This window comes from Poecilia mexicana, unplaced genomic scaffold (assembly GCF_051168715.1).
Source record: "Poecilia mexicana isolate PSO_F unplaced genomic scaffold, ASM5116871v1 scaffold_14, whole genome shotgun sequence".
Taxonomy (NCBI): domain Eukaryota; kingdom Metazoa; phylum Chordata; class Actinopteri; order Cyprinodontiformes; family Poeciliidae; genus Poecilia; species Poecilia mexicana.
Genome location: NW_028263383.1, coordinates 915,750 through 933,487, shown reverse-complemented (window position 1 = coordinate 933,487; position 17,738 = coordinate 915,750). Strand labels below are relative to the sequence as shown.

The following is a 17,738-nucleotide window of genomic DNA, read 5'->3' as shown; positions in this document are numbered from 1 at the left end:
ATAAAAAAAAAATGCCGATCATAAAAGCTGCCAGCACAGGTGGTGATGCAGTGTAGGTGGACTTTTTTTTTCTTTCTAATAAAGACACTGAGATAAGGAGCAGAAATCAGAAGCAAAAAACCTTACTGGACGTGCACATGTGTTTAGTTTTTCTCAAGCAAATATAGCAAAGCCACAGGGCTTTTTGAACTGCTGTCACTCCTGTAGGGATGAACTAACAACAGTTTTAAAAAACTAAACTGTATACCTGGTGTAAATAGATCTGTTAAGAAGGAAAGGCTTGAGATGTGTGTGGATACGGTATAGTTTCACACTTTTCTTTTGTTTTTATTGCAATATACAGCTCTGGAAAAAAAAAAATTAAGATGCTACTGCAAATTTCTCCAAGAAGCAGGATTTTTTAGGTGAGCACCTGAACCTGACAGCATGAGAAAAGTAAATGAAGAAAATGCCAAAATCAGGAATGTATAAGTTAAAAATATTATTATATTGCTTAAAGATGAAGATTATCTTATTTTCTTTGTGGTATTTTTGAGTAAATCCATCAATCCATCCTCTAATTGTATTACTTTGATTAATTAACTTTTATATCAGTTTGCTTTTAATGTAGATGTAGATAACAGTCTCTTTTTATGTACCTTTTTATGACTAAATATCTCAACTTTATTAGGATTTTGGAAGAAATCCTCCTTGGAATTTTTTATGTTTATCTGGAGTATATTGGTTTTGTATCATCAATGAAGCAATTACGTTTCCTCAATTCTTCATTCCAACGCATATATGTACATTTCTAGTTTTGCCTCCCCATTTTTAAATTTGTTTACTCTTTATTGTTTTTTTTTTCTTTTTTGTGTGTAGGTACGTTTTGTATTATTATTATTGTGTATGAAAAGTACTCTGTAAATTCTAAAATTTTAACAAGTTAATAAAATGTTAATTGCAGACTATAGAGCGTCAGTAAGATTTCAGTGCTTTTGAGTTTCAAAAACTGTCTAAAAAAAACATCTCTGTAGGTTACTCGCCTTTGAGCTGTGACATGACTTTTTTGAGATTACAATTTTTGTAGTTCAGCCTATTGTTTCCAGGAAGAATTTAATTTAAAGATGACATCACTGGTGAATACAGACATCTGATGTGTCCACCGTTGTGAAACAGCATACATACTCCTAGAAGCACTTATCCAGAGATTCTCTGACTACTTGGCAGGTATGCTGTTGCAAACATCTTTAAGAACTTGTCACAGTTCTTGTGTGGATTTAGGCGGTCCCAGCTGCTCCAGTCTCTCCATGTAATCCCAGACTGGCTCCATGATACCAATAGAAAGCCTGTGTGAGGGCCAAACCATCTGTTGCATGACTGCTCGAGTTTCTAGCCACTTGAGCGGATTTTTTATCTGATCATAGCTGTTTGGCTTGGGTCAATCGGCACAACAGATTTTGGGAAAACAGATATGCCCCATATGGGTGGGAATTATAAAAAATAAAACAAAACAAAAAACAAGAGAATTGTTTGGCATGTCTAACTTATAACTCAGAAAGAGAAATAAACACGTACAGTTTGTTGTTTTACTGCAAAAATATTAGAATATTCTTAAAATGTCTAAGAACATTGTGTTTAATAACAATGTAGAAGCACAAAGGCTCAGGCTTATCATAAACTGGAAGATGTTGACGCATGAGTATCACTGTTGACTGTAAAGCAAGTAGACATTGACATTGCCTGAGGGGGTGAAAGAGCCACCTGCTCCAAAGCTGGAACAATCAAATTTAACTGAAATCTACAGTTTTTGTGGTCAGAAGACACAAAAATATGGATTTTTTAAAATGAGAAAACAATATCTGGTCATGGTGAGGCACGCTGTACCACCTGCCAATCATGGTGGTAGCAGCATCATGCTAGTGGTCTCAACACTGCATTGATGAATAGTGAGAACTTTCTTACTCTTCTCTTCATTAATCAACATCAACTTAGTCAGTTGTTCCAATCGGTCCATCATCTCAAACACACCAAAACCGGATTTGGAGTGGATAAACGAGCTAACCACAACGTTTTGAAGACATGGCAACTTCACCTTATTCTTACTGAAACTTGATTGACTATATAGTCAAAATATATTGAGTTCTATTATTTCTGTTAAGTGCAGAAATGTATTTCTGTCTCGGAATATACGTTTTCGAACACCCTCACGTTATAACACAATAATGTAATGTAGACGTGCTAATTTCATCCAGATTGTATTGTTAGGCTTCACTGACGGCAAAACTCAACAGTAGGAAGAGGTTACCAACCCACAGAAACAATAAACGTAGCATGTGTATGCAATATAATCATCACATGTATATAAGATTATTATCAGAGCTGTACACTATATAATCATATGTGTACAATATAACTATCAAGTTATAAAGTGATACTGTTCAAAAACTTATCTTCTTCCATATGCTTCTGTAGATAAGAGAAGTGGAGAAAAATGTGTGATATGGCGAGACTTGCTGAATGACATTTATCCAAACATCAGTAGTGTGAATATCTTACCTCGAGTGGATTCCAGAAAATCCCACAAAACACACTTAAACTATTTTTATAAAGCTAAGCAAAATACATTGCCGTCATATGATGTAAAATCATTCAAACTCGATAAAATGATTCAGGTAAATCACAAACAGACCCAAATTAATGGCTGTTTATGTTTATGAAAACCTCTCGACCAAACCTCTGTGTTTTAATGATTATTTGTTAATGTTCCAAGCTTTCATTAGAGCTTCTGCTAAGAATTTCAGAACATTTTATGTTCAAACAATGAAGAGTTTTGAATAAATGCCTGGTTTCCTTAGTATTAAATCAGATTATATGGACCATTCGAACCTATTTGACGTCATTAGTACTGTAATTGTGCATCATGTCACAAAAGCATTTTAAAATACTGAAAACCCTACCTAGAAATGTTTTTAGTGGTGATTTGCTATCTTTGAAAGTTTAAAATAACAAAATAAAAATGATATTGAATGGTTAGACTAAAAAACCACCGTGAGTCCATTTTAATGACCCACCACTCGCTCATCAGAGCCAAAACTTGATTATAATTATGCAGTATTATTAAGAACTAGCTGCACTTCCACAACAACCAGCTGTAGAGTGATTAAGGAACTTGTTTCCTCAAGAAAACAGAATTTGCAACTTTCCCTCAGCTGTCAAAGAGACTTCGTTCCCTGTGGTATCATATATAGACATTCACATATGTGGAGGTGTGATGAAAAAGCTTTGAAAATATTTGAAAACTGTCATCCCGCCCTCTATCTATTGATTTTTGCTCCAAAATATTTACTAGTTTTAACACAAGGATGGAGGCTGCAGAAGCTGGAGGATGTTTTAACAATGACAGAGCCCCAGAGGAGATAATCAATAGTTTTATCACATCCTACATATGCTAAAGCGGGGCGGGCAGAGAAGCCAAAGCTGCTGATGGGGGGGTTGAGTTATGAGATTCTTGCAAAGCTGCACCCTGTTTTTAATTATATATGAGACAGAATTCACAGTGACAGAGAAGACGTGCCCCTGAGAACGAGGCCTGGGTGGCACATGAACACAGGGGGCTGACCAAGTCACTTACAGGTTCAGTCACTCACATCTGAGTGGGCCCTGACCCACTCCACCAACGGAGCTCTTGAGAGGAAGGACAACGAGAAGGTGGGCTGTCCTGTACGTCCACAACCTTCCCAAGCGGGGTGGAATTTCTGTCGACATCAATTATTCACGAGACCATCTCAGATAACACTCATGGGCAGGATGGATGAGGTCTATTTCTGTATAGTACTTCATAAGGATGAAGACAGGGGACATTTTTTACTTTGTGTGCTTCAGTCAGTGAATAACCACTGCTCTATGACGAGGGTTGGGGGGAGAAGAAAAAAGGATTTAAACACACAAATTCTTTTCCCTTTGCAGATGCTAGAAAATGTCAACACCTTGTAGAAGATCTGAGCGTCACATTTATTCTCTGTATCCAAACACCTTTAATGTGCTGTAGGTGTTATCAGGAGGGGGACCCTACAAAGGCGACAAAAGCTTCAGAAAACTGACCCTGGTAATATCCCTTCACACAACACCAGCTCAATATATTCCCATATTTTCTGCTAAGTCTCCCTAGACTTTATCCTGACGGTTTAAAATATTTCTTTGTGTGGTGTTATTTATAAAGAACATAAAGGCTATAAATAGCACTTCCGGAGCAAGGTGGAAGATGTGAAGCAGCAGATCACAGATACAAGCAGAGACATCGGGTGATTGGTGAAACCCTACCCGATCCGTGAAAGCACCATGTCTAATCTCTTCAGTGTGGATGTTATTACTGAGTGAAGAATACACAAAGTTATAATTTTTTTTTTTTTTTTGTATTTTGGAAGTGTTTAAAGTTAAGTCAGAGGAGACAGTGATGGAAGTAGCTAGAAAAAAAAAGACAGCCGTATTTTCTACGGCGATAATGACTACTCACTGCAGAAAGGCTGAACGAGTTTCACTATATTTTCCTACATTACAGTTCTTAGAGATAATTCAGGATTGGCTGAGCTCATGCATCTATATTTACTGGCAGTCAAAACTGTAAGCGGCTCTCTCCCATCCGTAGTAGTTTGTTTTACACCTCATAAAGCCCTCATTAGAAAATGTTGACTAAACGCTTAAAGTTGTTTACGGTCTTACACTCTGTGACGCAACCCTGGGTCAGATGTGTAAAATGAGCCACAATGTTGTTGGCAAGAAAATGAGAGGAGGTGAAAACAACAATAAATTTCACAACTTCCCTTCCAGCCCTCCCATGTCACATAATTTCAGCTGCTGTATATTATCAGGACACAAAAGGCTACTTACAACTGATCTCAATGAAAATAATATATGTTTTGGCAAGCTCTACATCAACAAGTCCCGACAAAGATCTGAATTTAAATGAGCTACTGGGACTTTCTTTACCTTTGTGTTCATCTCTGATGGGCAAACAGGCTTGTCTTTTCCATTTTTCCAGTTACTCTCATGAAAAACAATGAGGTGTGTGGACCTTACTAATAAAAACAGATATGTATAATCATATCTAATTGGTTGTAATTTTATAAAATGCAACTACCATTACAAATGCCATCATAAGGAAGTGGGAGAGACCCCTGGACAGGTCACCAGTCCATCACACGGTCAGATCAAACATGTTTCATGTTTGTTCGGAGAAATTTTTCAATTTTGGGCTTAACTGTAGTTAGATAAAGCTTGAACATTATCTAGTGTTCCAATTATCTCAAAACACAAATCAATCTGGTTTAAGAATGGATAAAAGTGTCTTACATTAAGCCTCTGGAATGATTTCCTCCAAAGCTGGGTCCAAGCAAAAAACAAAAAACAAAAAAAACAAATGATACCAATTTAAAGGAACTGTGCTACTTCTGCCAAGAAGACTTGTCCAATTTCCAGCTAGAACTTAACCAAATCCTTGTTGATAGCCACAGAAAGTGTGTAGTTGTGATCCAACTTAACATGACAGACAAATTTTAAATAATAATGGGGGTATATGTAAATATTTAAGCTTGTTTTTGTGTTGTTTTCTTTCCATCCTGTGTGAATTAGAATAAAAAAAAAAAAAAAACGTGTGCACTTAACTCTTTCTTGAGGTATTATCATTTCACCCTGAAAAAACCCAGATCAAATAAACAAAAACAATCCCCAAATGATGATTATAAAATCAACACACTTGATGAATGGAAATTTATTTCTAACCGCAATTTAAAAAACTAAAATCATGTTACATCCTGAATCAGAAGAACCAGTGAATTTACTAGCGACATGCCAGAGACTGCAGGAGCTATGAAGTTGGCTTGACATTATTGCCTTGTGTGAGTTTAAATTCACTCGAGCAGATGTTTTTAGCAGCTGGACAAGCAACAGTGAACTGCATGAAAACATGCCACAGCTGACCAAGTATCTCTCTGAAACATAACCGAGGTGTATTCGGAGATTTTGCACATTTAAATATTTGTGATAACACGGGCATTTGGATTTGGAGAAGACCGTAATTTCAGTTTGAGTTAAAAAAAACAAAAAAAACATGTGCATCTTATTATCATCGGCATATAAAGCTTGCATTTTTATTTCCCCAGCTTTGTAACAGAGCCTTTAAAGCTGTTTGGAGGATTATTTCTGTTCAGTATTTGTGTTAGTTGTAGAAAAGACACACTGCATTAGGACGTCATGGGAAATTTAAAGAAATAAAATGATAAAAAGTAACCAAAACAAAATTCAAGCACTTAACCAAGTGAAAAAATAAGTAAATAAATCAGTAATTTTCTGCAAATTTGAATTGGTAAATTGTAAGAAATAGAAAAATATAGTTTAGTTATATGGTTGGATCTTCTAAGACTTGCTCACTTCCATACCTATTGTTTACAACAATGCTACACAAAGAATCAAAAGGATCTCATTGTAGCAAGGTACCAGTCAAGAGAAGGCTACAAAAAAAACCCTCCGCAGTAATGTGTATATATGTGTTTATAATGGGAAAAATTAGATGTTTTTCAAAAACAATGAAAACACAAGTTGGAAACTGTTCAATGAGGCTCTTATGAGATTTCAATAAACAGCAATTATCTCTTGTGTTTTACAGGTGTGGCAGTGACGCTCCGGTATTCTCAATGAGAGACGTCATCAAAAAGGGACAACTACAGTATGAAAGCATGGCTGAAAAATAGCAGCTCTTGTTCCAGAGAAAACACTCAGGGATGGCTAGAATCTCCTAAAACATTCCTAAATAATGACGGCAGGGAAATGCAACGGAGACATGTTTTCATTTTCCAACATCACAGTGAGTGAAAAATCAACAAACGAAAGACATTGGAGTCACCGAAAGTTGTGAACTTATAATGCATGCATATCTCTAATTGAAGAACATTAAATGTCGTAGTTGATTCAAAATATGTTTTGACAAAATATTAGGATGTGAAATATGGCATTGAAGCTTTTAAACAGATTAACAGACTGATTGCACTAGCCATATGACATTTTAACGACTGAGGAAGTTTGACAATTATTTCCTATTTCAGTTTATTTTTTAATCACAAAAACTTAAAATTTTAAAGGGGCATGATCCCATTAAGAGCCACTGTTATCACAATGCCATTGTTGTACTTAAGGCTAAAAAACCATATCTGCATGTTTTGAGAAATCAATGCATCCTTCCAACATTTAATTTGAAACAGTTTTACAGAATGCAATAAACCCTATTATAAATTAATAATAATTGTGCTATTATTGAACTATTTATTCGCCGCATTCAGTCTGTTATTTAGCACTTCTGTTTCCACTCTAGTCATCAGCAAATTGCTGCACAGCGCTCAACAAATGCTTTTGTGAGAGTATTTTTCCTCCTGGTTAAAGGTGGCAGAAGTGAGACTTTATTTGGAAATAATGTGTCACCTGCTTGTAAAATCCAAACTGGGACTTGTTGACATTCAGCATATTCACATGACAGTTTTTTCAAAATATTTTAGTTTTTTTTTTTGGTTTGCACAGATGTACATCAGCATGCCAGAGGATCTGACAGAGTATACCACAGAGTATTGTTATTTCTGCCATAGATTTAGCAGGGAATACGACACCATGTGAACGCTACGCCGGGATGCATACTGGGGTCATATGTGACTTGGTCTGTTCCCAGGTGAGGGAGGTTTTACTACGCCGGTTCTGTCAGTCAGGCAGTCAGTCAGTCTGCTGGTTTCAGAAGGAGGCCTGGGAGGGGTGAGTGCACACTCGGAAAGAACGGTGGTGAGACAAGTACTCCCTCCAGTCAATCACGGCCCACGAAGCTGTTCAAATGATGCAGGATTTCTCAAGAGGCTCACAGGGTGGATGTGGGCGAAGGAGGCCCTAATGTCACACTCGCTACACTGAGGGCGGACCTTGTCAATTTATCATACGTGACTGACTTGATGGCTTCGAAAGTTGCGGCAGAAACTCTGAAAGGACCGTACGACTGGTGTAAATAAAACCAGCATCGCTGGCACTCAGCAGAAGGTGTTAATCCCTGACTAATGAACTCTGCCTCTGCCAGTAGCTTTCTTCTTGCACCCTTGGACATCCCCACCTGTGCATGTGTGTTTGTGTGAGCGCATGTGGCAATGGGGGGAGAGGAAGAGGGGAGCGTAGAAACGAGAGGAGAGGGACAGGCTCCACTCTCCCGTCCCCTCAGCCTGACAGGCAGAACTCAGCCGCACAATTTCACGGTTTGTGGGCAGTACACACCACTGCTTTCCCATCCCTGAGACCCAGAGACCCACAAAGTGTGGCTATGTGGGAGTATTAGCTTGTGCATATAACACACATACACAAACACACATGGTCTGCTATTAATAGTAGGGCAAAGAACAAATCAAATATTAATCCTTCAACTCCCACCTGGAATTGTGGAGAGTGGGGGGGGGGAGAAAAAGATGTGTGAACTTACCATTTTGTTATTGATTTCATGAAAATGAATTTCACAGACTTTCTCTACGATGTCTTCACTCTCAAAAGTTATGAAACCAAATCCTATGCAGAGAGAGAAAAAGAGGGGAGGGAGGGACAGCGGGGGGAAAAAAGGAGTTAGTGGAGGGCCCCAACAAAACTTCAACAAGTAAAAGAGAAAGCACACCATAAGTTGGGAGTATCATCTCCATCCAGATTCAGAAACTATTCGAGTACATCTGTGGAGATTGGTTTCCATGTGGAAAGAAAAAAAAAAAAAAGAAAAAGAAAAGAACAAGTGAACAAGGCAGACATTGTCCTCTTTAAATCAGGAATATGATGAAATCTGCCACATTATTAAGGGCACTCAAGGACCCCCTCTACAAAGAGAAGATTGGAAAAACAGCACAAAGCTCATTTAATGAGATCCAGGGAGCCAGGGCCCTGCATCTGAATTTCATTAAATGCATTTTGTGTTCTTTTTATTGAAATTTCACTGTATAACAAGCCCCCCATTTTTATGTTAATACGGGCCTTAGAATGAATACGTCGTTGACAGAGGGATTTTCAAGCCATATTTATAGGATAAAAGCTTAACCCCTCTTTTAACACAAAGACAGAGCGACGAGATAGTTTTTACACTTTTGAACACGAGTGGATTGCGTCGCTCTCCTCTGCGTTTTGATGGCGATGCACAAAGCAATCCTGCTTCTGCATGGCCAGGGTTGAAAAGAAAACATATTCGATTATTTTTGCAGAAGTGAAACCGTTAGCGAGCAGAAACAGCGAGCCGGACTGGGGCGACCAAAGCCGTTCGTGAAAACAAATCACCTCTGCTCGCGCAAAAGCTGCTGTCAAAACACCATCGCCAAGTTCTTATCTGGTACAAAAATATTTTGCAAGTTATGCCATGTTGTACCCTCAAATTTAAGTGTGTTTTATAGGGGTTTTGTCACAGAAGAATAGTCGAGACACAGACTAAGTACGCCATAGTTTAGAAAGGTTTCTTTAAGAAAAGTAAATCTCAAAAGTGCTTACACAGATACACACAAAATCCAGCATAGCCAGTTACTGGTAGGGAGATGAAGGAAAAGTTTTATAGAATAAAACTTTTAATGAATGTCAATGCTAAAAGTTAGTCAACGGACATCCATTTTTAAGCTTGCAACAAGCCGTGCGGAGGAGATGACCATAGCCAAATTTTTTCAGCCCACATGTAAAGATACCACTGAGTCATGAACACACAGTCCCAGAAGCTGGTCAGAGTGGATGAGAAGAAGAATAGAGTGAAACTCTGAGGCTTTAAGATGCTGCAAAAGACTCCAGACTCCAAAGTACTTTTGTATGCGAGAATGGTCTAGTCAAAGTCCGGATGATGTTCATGTCTACTTTTAATCCAATTAGAAAAAGCTTGAGCTGGTTTGCAAAAAAACAAACAAACAAAAACTGGACCATAATTTCAATCTTGACATGTTCAAAACGTGTAGAGACATCTTCCAAAAAGACGTAACTGCAGCAAAATGTGGTAAAAAAAATAATTCCCCTCTTTATGTATAGTTTTCCTTACAATTATTCACTGCAAACTTTCACTTTACCTTCCAGCAAAGGCGTACTGTACATATTGACATAGTACAAGGTACACAAACTGCGTGAGAAGAGAGATTTGTCGGTGCTCACTGTACTAAGGTGGTTTATCCCTCCAATATCTGTGGCTGTATTAGGTCATTGCTGGCAAAGCTGAAAATCAATGAGCACGGCTGCTTTATGGCAACATTGGATTTACAGGATTTTTGAATCAAACACGATTAAATTCCTGTATTTGTACAGTATTTAATACTATAGACCAATACAGATATGGTGAGTTTGAAAAAACACTGGTCGCTCAATGACATTGACGACAAATCCTTTTGTTTAGCAGCTTTGCATGTTTTCACAGTCACATCTTCGCAGAAACAGCAAAATTAAGAATATTACAGTACATTAGAGTAAGCTGCTTATTCTATTAATTCATCAGATCATCCAGACAAACACAGATTTCCTTCGAAGGAGCTGTTTGTGCTTCTTACCACAGCAGGCAGCCCATCACAAATCCTGACATTTTTAGTTCTGTCATTCGGTCTTTATCGCTCACTCACACTTCCCCCCCCTTTTTGCTCTTGCTTCATTTCCTCTCCCATAAATAAGAAAACGATCCTCCTCAAGCTCCTTTCCTGACATATCGAAATAGTCTCAACGGAAAATTTAATATGGGAGCTGATTTAACATGAAAATCTAATGTAATGAGATCTTATGAGACAGGATGTCGATTTCCAGAGAGGGGGCACATGTGGAGAAGGGCTGGTCGGGTGGAAGAGAGCAGGTGATCTGGACAGCCAGACGAGGGTGGGCGAGGGGGTTGGAGAACCTTTTTTTTTCTTTTCTGCAGCTCACTCCACACCTCCAGCACAGGGAGCACTTTTGACAACCAACAAATCAACCGCCAGCAGTAATTTGTCATGGAGGAGTGTGGGGAGAGAGAGTTGAGTCTGGGGGAACGTGGATTGAGAGAGAAAAAGTAGAATAAAAAAAAAAAAAAGGAAAAAAAGGTGGAGATAAAGGGAGGCGGGGTGTGTGCTGAGGGGGAAGAAAGACAGAAAAAGTGACAAGGAAAGAGGTTAACACACATGGCCCCTGTCGCCACACTCCTTCCTGCCGCTACAGGCAGCTCCTCCATCAAGTGACAGGACATTTTCCACTGCAGCACTGTACCCAGCGAGGTCACGGCCGAGCCACGCCACCACAGATACCACCAGCAGGGCTCGTCCGCCCATGACCGCATCGCTTTAAATGAACAAAAAAAAATAAATAAAATAAATTCTATGGTGTCAACCACTCTCAGAACGAATCTGTCAGCTACTTTTACAATGTTTTTTTTTTGTTTTTTTTTGGCACTAGTACGATAATAATAACAGCTAAAAAAAAGGTCAACATCAATATTTTCCTCCCTTGCTGGCTCAGGACACATTATGTCCCCTGTGGGCTGTCTGAACCTCAGTCTCTGCTTTTGCAGTGTCGCTACTCTGTATTACAAACCTTAGAGGGAATTACTGGCTGCAAAATTGCCCCAGCATCGAAATCTTCCTCCTCCTCCTCCTCCTCCCTTCAGCACAGTGAGGCTTGTCCTCACGTATCCCGGTCCTTCTCCTCCACCTATCCACGCCAAGCAGCAGGCTGACCTCCACAGAAACTATTAAAGCCTGTCAACTCTTACTGACACAAGTCGAAAGGTGTCAACATGCTCACAAAGAAGAGCCTTTCACAGCTTAAGCAATAGCCTGTAAATGGAAACACGTGGCTGTCTTGTAGGGAGGATGATAATAGGTGTTATAAGGCTACTGGCTGAGGCCTCTTGGCTGTACTCGCTCACACTTATTAGCCAGAACTGGCCTTGGCCCTCGTCTCATCACTCGGCGGGATCGGCAGGGAGCCCGCTTTCACGGCCCTTTACCAGCTCCATCATGGCCGCTCTTTATTTCGCACTCGGGTTTCGTTTCTCTTGTCTTTGTTGTTCTGATGCTTTCCACCCACCTTCGGCTGCTCAGGCGTCTCCAAGACTGACAGACAACTCATTCTGGCACACGCGTTTCATTGGAAGACTTGCAAATCGATGCGGAGAAGTTGCTTTGGCGCGGAATGAGACGCTGGCGCTTTAAAATTCATTCTTTCAAAACTTAAGATATCTTTCATTTTTCTGCTCACACATTGGACATGGCCTCAAAGCCTCAGGTCATTTAAATGTCTATTTATTCATCCTTTTGTTCAGGGAAAGTTAGAGAGTCCTGGCGCGGAGGGGGATTCATACCTGTTGTGGCGTATTGTTGGGAAGATTTGTGAGGGCATGAAGATGCATGGAGGGAAAAACAAGGAGGACACATTTACAGCTGCTACAGAGCCATCCCCAGCTCCCTGATGACTGCAGCTAAATATAAAGCTGTAAGTAGATGACAGTGAATTGCCAAGCACATATGTATCATCACTGATATACAAGGTGTACACCTGGTGTTCATTAGAAAGCCTTTCTGGGTCGCTGTTTGGCTCCAACAAATCAAAAAGAACACAAAGAGAGTCCAAGTTGGAGTGTGCATGTCGTGTTTTCTTCCTGACAATCGGCACTGCTTGAACGTTTAGGGATTAATTACAAATATGTTATTTGAACTGATAATCCATTTAAGATGTCCTGGTATTTAAATGTTGCCTCTACAATGGTTATTTACATATTAACAAATGTTATTTATACACCAATTCGTAACTGTTACGGGATTATAGTCCATTTATCTAGTGCTACATGTTGAAGTTTGAGAAACGCATTAAGGGACTGAATATGTGTAACTGTTGGAAAATCTTCCCAGTCAAACAAAAAAAGCAAGACGCATCACTTAGGAAGCAAGGAACGGGAAATGAAGGAAACGGGGAAATATAAATATGTAGGACATTAAAATCTTGACCTGAACTGCCATGGTGCTTTCACACTGTGTTGTTTAGCTCAAAAATTAAAAAAAATAACACTGTAATATCAGCTGTTTATTGGCAACATCCTGCATACACCTGGTAACCCTTTCCATATGTAAAAATACACAGAATTTTGAGTTTTACCAAGTAACCACGCAAACTGTAACTACCAACACAAGGCAATACTCATGTATTCATCTGTATAATAGCCATTTAAATACGATATGTTGTATGTTCCCTAAAGATCTAGTGCTGGTTGTGCCTGATTTGAATACAAATTAAATGTTTGTTACCACAACTATGAGCACATAGCCATATTGTATCCTAAACATCAAACTTTCTAAGACTGATTTTGATTTGTAGGGAAACTTCAGCAGAAGGATAATGTCAACATGAACTCCCCTCTTAAACAACTGCTTTCCCTGTACTCTTTTTTTTTTTTTTTTGTTCCTGCAACCTGTGCATAAATGAGAAATTTTCTGGTTAAATACGCAACAATGATCCCCAACATGACCCAGAAACATTTTCGAATCCAGATTAAAAAATGGCTTTTTGCCTGTAGTGTTTCACCTTAACTGCAAAACCACTTTCGCACATTTATTACAGTGATTTATTTCAGTTGGCATAAAGGACCCATATGCATAGAAAAAAAAAAACAACTCCCTAATGCTCCAACAGTTGGTGCTGTATATTTTCCTGATGTGAACTGCGTGTAATGAGAGCAGGCTGCTGCTGAGCAGCTCTGACTACTGGTCCTGCCAACAAAGCCTAAGTAAGTGCAGCAACCTGGAGAAAGTGTCAGCCGTGTCTCCTGGGAAACAAAACGGAGGGACTGGAGCCCCCCCCACACACACACACTGACAAGCCCTGCACAGACACACACAAACACACATCGACAAACATAACCCAGACACGTGAGGCTGACACACACATGCACGCAGACACGCACGCACACACACACACTTTTGCCTGTGTGCTCTAGGTCATCTGTACATCCTATGTGGAGTTAAAACCGCTCCACCTTTAGTTCCCCCATGAATCAGTGATTGTGCCCTAATTAAAGATTATCTAACCCTCACCTGTCTCCTGAACAGAAAGTCTGCAGAAAATCCCTCTTCTGCCTTCCCGCGTGTGCGCTCTGTCTTCTAAAGCTCCATCTTGTAATGCACAGAAGCAGACAGAGGCAGTCCGAACACCCACGGCACAGTTAGACTTCTTTGATCAGTATTTCCGTCTGCTATTACTAGAGATCTAGGGCCTGAGGCATTAATCCTGCATTTAATACAGTCAACGGCACAAACTTTCCAGCAGCACAGGGCCAATCAAGCTGGGTGCCGACTAAATAAAAAAACAACAACAATTGCAACAAAAAGCTGTTGTTTTTAATCCCTTAATATTGCCTTAACAATATTAACTAGTCATTTCAGTGTAAAACTGACAAATAAAATAAAACCTCCATGTACATGAGAGAAAATATTACAGGGACATGAAATCCAAACAGATCCAATTGTTGTTTCGTCTGAGCGGAGGAATATATCAATCTTCCCATGTTAAAAAATATGGAAATGGACAAAAATAACTAAGTCTCAGTGTTTTTACAAGCACAGCTTTCAAGATTTTGACGTTGAAAGTCAACTTTGTATACGTTATTCATAATTTGCATCTACATACTATTTAAGGAAGCTAATTTAAATTCTTACAACGTTAGGCATTAAATCCAATTTATCCTCGGATGAATATTTAATCAAGGTGTAAATTAATAATTTTCTTTACAGATGTGAGATCCTAAAAATGAAATTTTCCCATATTTCGTCATTAAATAAATTCTTCCAACTCTTCGTCAATGTTCTGGTTTGTTCTTAATGAAATATTGTAATATTTACTCAAACACAAGTAAAATGACAAAAGATGACAAAACTTTAACAAATTAAAATAAACACAGTTAAATTAAAATGTAGTTTTTTGAACACAAGGGCTCAAAAAGTTATATCTTGGTGATCGGATTTGTCATACATGCTGTGAACATATAGTTACTGCAAACAATGACTTGCTGTTCAGATATTATTATTATTAAATATTTTAAAGATAAAATTATATAATAGGACACAGACACACACTTTATGGGCATCTGACACTAATATCAAAAACAGGAGATATTATTAAAATTTTATTCATTGTTACCAAAAAAAGTACAAATGCAGTTCATATGTACTTTTTATTTATTGGATAGTGTGTTTATGATTTAGCTGTATATATTCATTTTCAAATGTAAATTGGATCACTTTAGTCCTTTAATGACAAGCTGCTTAGAAAAAAAAAAAAGAAAGGGAAAACCTTTTAAAAAATATATGTCAACTTCAATCTAAAACGTTGTGTAGGTGCGTGAACGCTGCAGCCCCCTTGGGGCTTCACCAAAGCTAATGTCTCTATGGACCTTATCAGCACAGTGTGGAGTATGTCAACCCTCAATTTGAGCAAAATATAAAGGTGATGATTATTGTGCTGTATGTGTAGGTGGGCTGCATGAGCAGGTGGTAGAAGACGTGGCTAAAAAGCAGAAAAAAAAAGGAAAAAAAAAAAGAAAACAGGTCACAATAATCACACGTTGTGTGTTTCAGATTGTTAGAAACAGTTGTCTTGCTTTTAAATACTGAAACTAATTAGGTAAGACAACATTTAAAAGGACATCTCATTACTGAAAAACATCATGAAGAAGCTTTTAAGAACAGAATCAAATAACGTGTCAGCCCCGAGAACAATTAGCCAAGCAGCAAGGCCGCAAATTGATGTAATTAGATAGTGGTTTGACTGCGGTTCCTTTCACATGGCTGGCCTTTATGATTTTATAATGCCCCAATGTCTTTGTACAAGTACTTATCCAGAAAACTTCAGCTCTGATCAATAGAATGTCTTCATTACCCTCGACTTCTAAAACCAGTGGATACAAATGACAAAGTAACACCTTCAATAGTATTTATAGTTTCATCAACAAACCAAAAGTACTGCTAAAGGATTGCACTGTCTGACACGTGATTTTATTAAGTGCTACAGTAACAATATGGCAGCTTCCGCTGCATATTCTGCAGAGCAACTGGGCTCAGCATGCATGCTGAGGAAACTAGTTTTTCTATGCTATTTAGGTCAGCTTTCAGTGCCGGCCATCAATTTCTACTGTCCTACTTAAAGAGACGCCCTGGCTCCATACGATCACGCACAAACCTCAGAGCACAAACAACAACACTGGGATTACCTACGAGGCCTGCCATTAACTTTATTAATGTATTTATCACCGAGGTTTATCCAAAGCATCACGTTCCTGAAAATATATCCCTCGACATGGCTGTCCACACAAATTTTTAGTTCACAGCGGACACCTGATCGGAAAGTGGTCAGCGGTGATAGACATCTCAAAAGCACCACAGTGTGAACTCACGAAATAAATGTGGCTCTCTCCACCTCTTTAGTGTAAGTTCAAATGCTCTCTAACTCAAAAAAGACCCTCATTAGTGCCAAACAATGTAACCATAAGTGTGAATTTTCTCTCCCCCTATATGATCACAAGGCTGCTCAAGCAACAACTGAATAGAAGCAATTATCTATGGAGAAGGTGACTAACTACCCGTTTACTCAAAAGAAACTGAACAGCAGGCTAAGAGCGGCGTGTCAAAGCTGAGCTGAAAGAAGCAGAGAAAAGAAATGTCAAATAAACCTGGAATATAAAGAGGGAATAAATAGAAAGAGTGTGATTCCGATAAATTAAAACCTGAACTCCATTGGAATTTCGTACTCAGGTGTGAATAGGAAGAAGAACAGCTGAAGTTGTTCTGAAAATAAAAGACAAGTATCTGCCTGGTCCAAAACGTGGGACACGATTTCAAAGAGTGACAAAGCAGTTGACTGTCCATTGTCTGACTTTTAGGATTTTCATTACCTGTAAGATTTTTTTCTTCTAATCTAGAAGACGAAGAAAGATGTAAACAAAAAGAATGAAAATCTCTATCCAGTTTCTGTTACCTTTTGTTATATTCCAACCACAGTATCTTTCTTTTATTGGGATTTTACGTGATAGACTGACACAATGAGAACAGAGTTATGATGTGGGAGGGAAAAGGATACATCTCTTTCAAAGTTTTGTACAAATAGAAATTTGACTCACACCTCTGAGTCACCATGAAGAGCGTTGGGATGTCTAACAGCTTTTCACATCTGGAGGCTGACATCTTTACTCATTCCTCTAAGCAAAATAGCTCAAACTTAAACTGGATGAAGAGCTTCTGTGTGGATCAATTAAGTTTTCTCAGCTGGACATGGACATGGACTTTGACTAGGCCATTTTAACACATATGTATGCTTTGATCTATTTTGTTGCAGCTCCGTATGTTTATGTTTTGTTGTCCAGCACAGTCTGATAATGCAGTTGTGTTTAGCACAGTTTTCTGTATTTCAGGTTTATCCCTTTTTAGCTCCATCCATTAAACTTAAACATACAGAATTTTGTTTTCCCAGTGAAGTGGGATAAAAACATACACTAGACTTTTTTTATTTTTCAAATGTTTTTTTTCCCCCCACAATCATGTATCGTTTTCTGTTCAATTCCAAAATTGTGTTTCTTCGTCTTTGTCTATCACCTAATTCATTACAAATACAAAAATGTCATGCAGAAATAGGCTGAGCCTACATGCGCATAAAGTCGAAGCCCTACACTAACATACTGAGATACTGAGTGAAATGTGAGTATACACAGTCAGCTATAATAGGTGGCACAAATTACCCTA

At 38.6% G+C, this 17,738-nt stretch overlaps 1 protein-coding gene across 6 annotated transcripts in view; it reads right to left on the bottom strand.

Annotated features, from left to right (window-relative positions):
- LOC106927450 (RNA-binding protein Musashi homolog 2) overlaps positions 1-17,738 on the bottom strand; it is a 295,157-nt gene that overhangs the window by 73,071 nt on the left and 204,348 nt on the right. For all 6 annotated transcript variants that reach the window (XM_088012508.1, XM_088012506.1, XM_088012502.1 and 3 more), the window contains exon 8: positions 8,477-8,559. In XM_088012508.1, the coding sequence (XP_087868634.1) occupies positions 8,477-8,559 (83 nt within the window). The remainder of the gene's footprint in view (positions 1-8,476; positions 8,560-17,738) is intronic.